Here is a 7,944-nt window from a genome sequence, read left to right on the forward strand (position 1 = left end):
GACGAAGTAACTAGTACTATATAGTACTTGGCATCTACTATGGTTTTTGATGTTAAAAAATTCAGTGAGTTTTTATTTTGTCATCTTTTATCCCCAACTAGGGCACCAAAAGCCATGACATCTTTTATTATATTATATTTTATTTTATTTTGTCAAAACGTCAACGATCTACACCTATTCGTAATTTTATGGGAAAGGAACATATCCAATTGAATCATTGGAAACTAGAAATAACTAAACAGTCACATAAAATGGCAATTGATAACATCTTTTATCCCAAAAAAAAAAACAAAAAAATGCATTAGTTATCTGTTACGGCTCTGACAACTGTATATAACTACCTATTTAGTACAAGAAACATATAACAGACAACTAGACATAAATCAGCATTTAACCTATAAAATGCAAATCTTTTATCAAAAATACAAACTTACTTTTAATAAATTAATTTTTACAAATAAAACTTGGGTGCGTTTGATGAAACTGAAGTCTGAAATCTGAAATCTGAAGTTTCAATCCATTAAATTATTGAATTGTTAAGTATTAAATCTAATACATTTGAGTGCATATCACATACATTCAATGATAAATGAATAGTTTATTACTTAGTCTTGGAAGCAAATTTTACCTAAAAAATTCAGTGGCACCGCACCTAATTAATTCACATATTCAATTTTTTGTTATTGAATATATTAAGATCTGAATAGTATTAGCAAATAATTTATTTTGTTCCATTGCCAAAACTAATAGTAAAACAACGTCATCAAGCAAATGAAAAACCGCCGTTGCTTCCCTTCAAAGAAGAAGACTAGACTAACAGAGTAGCCCATACCATTCCCATCTCAGCTACAATCCTATGCTATAACTTCCATAGCTCCACTTTTGCTTCTCTCTCTCTCACACACACACGCAGTAGATAGACTCAGTTAATTTGGTGCAGATTCGGAGGAGAAAAAGAGAAAAGGAAAAGAAGGTAGACAGAAAGAAAGATATCTTTTACGATCCCAAAACCCTAGATCACTTTCTAATTACTTGATTATTTCTTTTTTATTCGTTTCATTTGGATTCTTGTTCTAATTGAGTTACTTAAATTCGAGAGTTTTTGGTTTAATTTGATTATTGTTGTGGTTATTGTCTTCGCAGGTTTCATTTTCACTTGGATTTGGTCAGCAGTTTTCGTTGAATCCATATCGGCTTTTGTATTTCAATCGGAAAAATGGTGTCCTTTGAGATGAACGATATTAAAAGTGAGTTTTTTTTAGATGAACGATATTTTGTTATTCTTTTGCATTTAATTGAATGATTTGTGCTCTGGTTTAGTGGCACGAGACGAAATTGATATCTGGTGGTTTAGGATTTATGTGGATTTTAGTTGCAAATGCTGTATTTAGGTTATCCATATCCAATTGGTCTGTTAATCGGTATATTTAGCAAGTTTGGATACGAAAATTTGATAGCGGGTGCCTTCTCTTCTTCTTCTTCTTCTTCTTTGTTGATTGTTTGAGCTACTATTTCTAGTTTTCAACTTCATGAAAGTGAAATAGGTAATATGTCGGGTACAAAAATCTGAAATTGTGATTGACTTGACATGGTGTAGAGGAAGCTTGAAGTCAATCTCAAATTTATGGGCAGTGTAAGTTTAATGAAATGTTGGAATAGTGATTATTTCCTTGAAAGATGCTAGCTTTAGTACTTCGGGTGGATACCTGGGATGAGTTCGATGGTATATGTACAAAGGTTGAAGCTTGGGATGCTAGGTTTATGGGCAGTTGAAGCCTAAAGGAGTATTGAGGCTGAATATCTGCTAACAGTAGCGTTTTATGAATACATGGTATATGCAGTCAATTCAGCGGATTGATTTTCTCTACATGGCTAGTTTTAGTAGTGCTGTGACATTGCCAAATCTGTATGAGGACAAGCAAATTTTGGATCACAAATTGATTTGCAGCTGATTCTGGACAAGCATTTTCTTCCTTTTGTTTGACAGTGAAGAGATGATTTGATTAATTGTACAAAGGTCATCAACGATCTGTGAAGTAATTTTGAAGAGAAAACTCATAGTAGTTTCAGTTAATCGTACAATCATGTTTTATGGAGGGTTTAGTGAACTATCAGTTAAAGTGCTGTGCTTTTTGGTTAGTAGAGTCATGCACTCACAAACACTCTCACACAAATGCACACTTCCTTTAGATGTTTAATCTATGGCTTCTAAAGTGATATTATGCTGAAGTTGTATGTTTGTAGCTTTACTGCTTAATAACTTCAGAAATCAAGCATACTTCAGTTCATTAATACAACTTGCAAACTTGATACAAATATGAGAAAGTAGCATTTTGTTGATAAGAACTTACTTCAACTGGTCTAGTACCTTTCATGTTCTTGGATAAATTTATAAGCTGAAAGAAAATATAGATAGAGTTCGAATATGTTCATGAAAGAAAATATAGTGAAAAAACGAGAGGGTAAGTGGATGAATAAGGGAAGCTTTGCAAGTGAGAAAAAGCTTGTGTTAATGTAAATGTTTGACTGGAATAGTTTAGACTACAAAGCTATTGGGAAAGTTATTTATCTTCCTGTTCGCTTACCTTTGAAGGAACAATTAGATTTCAGAGTATACCTGTACAATTGGTGACTTCAGGCTTGAAGACTTTACTAGTTTTGTCCAAGTATAGCATTTCTTTTGCATGCTTTGCCTAATATATATTATTTAAAAACTTGATCTGGCACTTTTAATTCAGTGAAGGGTGGAAGGGACTTTAATCAAGAATTTTAGTGGGTTCAATTGTAAGTGCAACTTCTAAGAGCTTGAACTCATTAAGGCTAATGAGCTACAATGCGAAGGGGCAGGTCGTTGTGTGTGTGTGTTTTTGGGTTTTTGTTTTTGTTTTTTTTTTTTTGGGGGGGGGGGGTGGTGTTGCAGTGTGCTTCACTTTCCCATCGTCAAATATATACACCACCAATAAGGGCCATGATGAGCTGGCTGTGTAAATGTTTGGTTATTATTCTCTTTTTGTGAAGGTCTGACTTTCATTCTTGGTATTGCAACTGAGCTTCTTAATTACTTGTCAAGATGCATTTTAGATACTTTGTTGCACCTTTGCGGTTTTAAAAACTTGTGTTGCTGTTCTGAAACAGAGATTGGCCTGGGATTGACGGGATTTGGGGTTTTCTTCTCATTCCTGGGGGTCATTTTCTTCTTTGACAAGGGGCTAATTGCAATGGGAAATGTAAGTAAAATAGTTGTTTACCGTATTTTCCTTGCTTTGTGCCTCTTTCATAGTCTTTGCCATTTTGCTTAAAACATTTCTTATCACCTTGAATCAGATCCTTTTCTTTTCTGGGGTTACATTGACCATTGGGTTGAAGTCATCTATGCAATTCTTCACGAAGCGTGCCAATTATAAGGTTTGAAGTACTTTCCTGTCTGTGTTAGGTTTCTCAACTTGTGTATTATTTCTTACTGGTTGAGTTTGTATTTGGTTATTCAATAGGGAACAATATCATTTGGTGCTGGATTTTTCTTGGTTATCATAGGCTGGCCAATATTAGGAATCATCTTGGAGGCTTATGGGTTCGTTGTGCTCTTCAGGTTTGTTGGACTGCCTCTGGCCTTTAATGGTAATTTGATCTTATTAGCAGTTATTGGTTTCTCATAAGGTACCTCTTGCAGTGGGTTTTGGCCGACACTGGCAGTTTTTCTTCAAAAGATACCCATTCTTGGTTGGGTGTTTCAGCAGCCATATATTAGATCGGTAAGTTCTGTTTGCAGACTAGGTGTGTTGCAAAATATTTTTTTAGAAGATACAGCATGATAAGAAATTTCAGTGAAAAGGATATGTGGTGCAAGATTTTGGCTGCATGTTCACCAATGTTAGTATTCTTTTGGGTATGCCTTGTGTTATTTAACATCTATATAGCTTATTTTATCATGCATGTGGACTAATACAATTATGATAAATGCTTAAGGGCAACTCTGTGTGCCTAACTCTTTTGCTTACTGCCAACACTCAAAGAGTGTTCTGTGCATTACGATTTTGAAGCCGATTCTCTTTTTTATTTCTTCTTTTTACTTGCGGGAAGAAATAATTTCCGGGCGCTGAGTGCGTTCAAGAGGATGAAGAATCTATTGGTAGTCAATTATGAATTCTGTTTCAATATCTAAGTTTTATACAATGATTTTCCTGACTTACACTTATTTACAACCCCTTGCAAAAGGAAACAGTGGAACTGTGAAAGAGGACCTGATTTTTGATCAACCCATTTGATCACATGTTTTCGTCATTTTTAAGGCACACATTTGCGTTCTAATTGTTCAATTTTCGGAGTTGTGTATATGACAATTTGAGTTGTGTTAGGAGGATCAAAGCAAAGCATAATGTAATAAAGTTGTATTATGCAGTCCTTAAAAATTTAGGGATGTTTATGGCAATGACTAACTTCATAAGTAATTTATGGCTAGTGTAAGAGATTCGACTATTAGAAAGTGAGCTGGCTGACATTTGAGTGATATCCATTAAATTGTGCAATGCAACTTTTCACTTTATTATTCATAGAAAATTGAGAAATGTTGAGCTTTTAGCACTGTTAAACATGTTGATATTTGATATGCATCTATGAAGTCCTCGTTGTGTGTGAAGGCGTGATAAGAGTGATGATGATTGTCACCTGGGATGCTGCTTCTTTGATAGTGATCGCAACCATGTTCTTTTGAATTAACTTCCTGGATTTTCATGAACCCAAAGCTTCGCACTCTTGCCTTGAGGACTCTAGCTTCCTTCTACATCCTCTAAAAGAAGAGATAAAATTTAAGAGAAGTAACATGGAAAGGATGTTCTTTTGTCTAAATGTATGACTGGTGAAAAGATTAGTTTAACTTTTACCAATTTTGTATTTTAGGCATCTTCCTTTTAAATTCGTTCAGAACTGCGATCTTGAGTCTTGCATTTTTTTTTATTATTTTTGTATTCCAAATGGGGGTTTTATGTTTTGTTGTTGGTTTTGTTTACCCTTTTTTCTCTTCTTTTTTTTTTTTTTTAAATGCTTCAGAGATGCATTAATCATTAGGGAAAAAAGATTCTTTTGAATGATATGAATGAAGTTGTGTGTTTTAGCTGCCATTTGATGTTAGAGAATCATATTTTCATAATTACTCTTCTGTTCTCTCACTCTGTTTATGTTGAAATTTTTTTTGTAAAGTTCCTTTCTTTGTTTCATTTTTAAAGATCTGTTTCTGTTCTTGTCCTTATTGGAGTGTTTAAACATATGCATGTGCAATGTTAGTAGATTATATCTGAATTTGCTAGTTCCTCTGTGCAGTTCTTTGATCGCTATCGTGGCAAGAGAGTTCCTGTTTAGTCATCATGCTGGCATGACAGAATCATGATAGCTGTTGGCCTGTGTTTAGGGTGTTGTAAAATACTGAAGGATTAGCACTTCCCTCGTCGAGGATAAGATAGCACTACCAGTTCTCTCTGCAAATATATGGGGATCTAGTAGACCACATTGTTTTATTCTTGGCTCTTTAGGTAAAAATGTGATATTTTTTACTTTTTCTCTCTTTTTAGGGCGTGGGAGGAAGCATGATATGTTCTGATATTTTGAGGGGGCTTGCTATATCTTTAATTGATTTCCTCGAAGGTGTTTTTAGGTTGTGAACAAGCTGTGAATTTTCAATGTCTTACATCTTTTGAGGTAGAGCTGTACAAGCTAAATAGCCAAACCACCGTCTCTTTCCATGTGAAGTAGCTTTTTTTTTTTTTTTTCCCATTTTTTGGTTATAAAATGTATGATGTTTCCTCACATTTTGTTTATGATATGGCAAGGCATAAATTTTGTTTCCAGATTGGGTAGTTCAATTGGATACTGGAGCATCAGCAAGACCAATGGTTCTAACATTGGGCTAGTAGGATCAGACTTCCAGTTTGTGCATTTGGCAAAGTTATGCATATATTCTTACCCAAATAATGGTTATATAGCTTTAGATTATGAAAGTAAGGCATAGGTCGAATTTTTTTTTGGTTTTAATGCAAGTGGAAAGTCTCGAACTCGAAATTTTTTACTTACACTTCCTCCCCTTCCTCCAAACATAGGTTGATTTACTATGGCTTTCAGATGTTAAACTACAATTGTACCAATTTATCAGTCTAGTCTCTGTTTATAAGAAATTAAATCAAAGTATTAGCTTTTTATTGACTCTATGAGTACATACAAAGTACTATTACAAACACAAGCTGCCAGATTTGGTGGGTTCTAACACGAGATTGGCGTATCTACTTGGAGTTGAGAAAGATAATACACAAAGGTGAACGCTGTTTTGGGAAATGAATGTTGCAAGAAATCATATCCCACTAGAAGTGGTAACCACCATAATCAAAATGCAAACTTGAAAGCAACAACAAACAAAAAACATAGGTGAATTCACGAAGCTGACTGGTAGAAGTTTCATATTTGAGTTCCACGGCTGGCCTAAAGCTTGGATTGAATTTTTTCCACGGTTCTCCTATCAACCTGAAATGCCTTGGCTAGAATGTCTATTTCGATTGGTGGATGGATTTGATCCAAAGACAGAATTTGCAATGAATACTTCAAGAAATTAAGGGCAACAACGGGTACACTTCCTAGATTATACTGGAAGTGAATAAGTCCCATTGGAAAAACAAACACATCACCCTCGTTAACACTTCCTAGATTTTCTGGATTTGAAGTGACAAGACCTAAAAGAAGTGTGCCTTCAAGAGGGGGAAAGGGATGGATTAATTGGTACGAGAAAAGAGAGTGTAAGTGAAAATTCTCAGATTTGAGATCTTTCACATACACTAAAAGAAAAAAGTGCCAAAAAAAGGGGTGTGCCTTTAAGAATTGTAATAATCTATGATGATCTAGAGCATGGATGAAACTAGACCTTTCCAAAACTTTTAAATAATTAAGTTTTTCCCTTGAAAAGTTGAATTTTTTTTTTAAAATTTTTTTTTTTGTAAATTTAAACTTTTGCCTTGCAAAAAATTAAAAATTTCTCAAGTTATATACTTAAGTTTTAGTTGAATTAGGGTTTGCTCCCTCAACAGAAAATTTTCTAGTTCCGCCAATGATCTAGGGTGGCAGTGAGGACGATTAATTCCTCTAGGTCCTATATCAACGCGGGTGATTGAGGTGCCAAGAATATTCAGTCCTGGAAACACTTCCACCTTAACTATGGTGGTATTTCCCCCGAAAGCATTATTACTATTTCCAGCCTTATGCAATCCGCTGAAAGAAAAATCATCTACCGTAGCAAGGCTAGGATCCTTGCGGGCAAAGACCATGTACTCTCACTGAGATTATGCAAAAGAGCAAATCAGTGAGCGAAACTAGCTACATACCAAAACGAATCTAGTGTGTTTGGATATAGTAGCAGTATTATTTGAAATAATTACTGTAATACTTTTTGTGATGTGATGCATATGAGATATAGGATACGTAAGAGTATAAAAGAATGATTAATCTTCTATACATTGACAGTGTATACACTTTTATCATTGGATGCATAATACATAATTCGAATTTGAATTTGAAACCCAAATTTTGTATATGTGTTGTGCATCCAACTATGATAATATATACATTTTCAGTGTATATAAAATTTATTCATAAAATAATAGTTAAAAAATTGTATTATGATGCAAGTAAAATAATGTTTTGGAAAATCTTCTGCATCCAATTATCATGTTATTCCTTAATAGGTAGACTACAAAGCATGGAGCATATGCCCTCAATTCCAACCCCTTACTTCCCACTACAAATCTCATTTTTAATTCATTATATAACAGTTACAGCCCTGTATGCACATACCTACTTGAATCTAGGCTTGCAGATTCCTTCGACATCTCAAGTAATTGGAATCATCAATAACCAAGAATTGAAAAATCAACAAAAATAATATGTACGTTGATATGAGAGGGCATACCT

The 7,944-nt window shown here is 34.3% G+C and overlaps 1 protein-coding gene across 1 annotated transcript; it reads left to right on the forward strand.

Annotated features, from left to right (window-relative positions):
• Positions 1–801: 801 nt before the first annotated feature.
• Positions 802–5,840, forward strand: LOC113698535 (vesicle transport protein GOT1-like). Its single transcript, XM_027218391.2, has 7 exons — positions 802–973; positions 1,144–1,247; positions 3,136–3,227; positions 3,325–3,405; positions 3,492–3,589; positions 3,671–3,752; positions 5,317–5,840. Exons 2-7 carry the CDS (start codon positions 1,217–1,219, stop codon positions 5,353–5,355), a joined length of 423 nt encoding a protein of 140 aa, XP_027074192.1. The 5' UTR covers positions 802–973; positions 1,144–1,216; the 3' UTR covers positions 5,356–5,840.
• Positions 5,841–7,944: the final 2,104 nt, after the last annotated feature.

This window comes from Coffea arabica, chromosome 1e (genome assembly GCF_036785885.1).
Source record: "Coffea arabica cultivar ET-39 chromosome 1e, Coffea Arabica ET-39 HiFi, whole genome shotgun sequence".
NCBI lineage: Eukaryota > Viridiplantae > Streptophyta > Magnoliopsida > Gentianales > Rubiaceae > Coffea > Coffea arabica.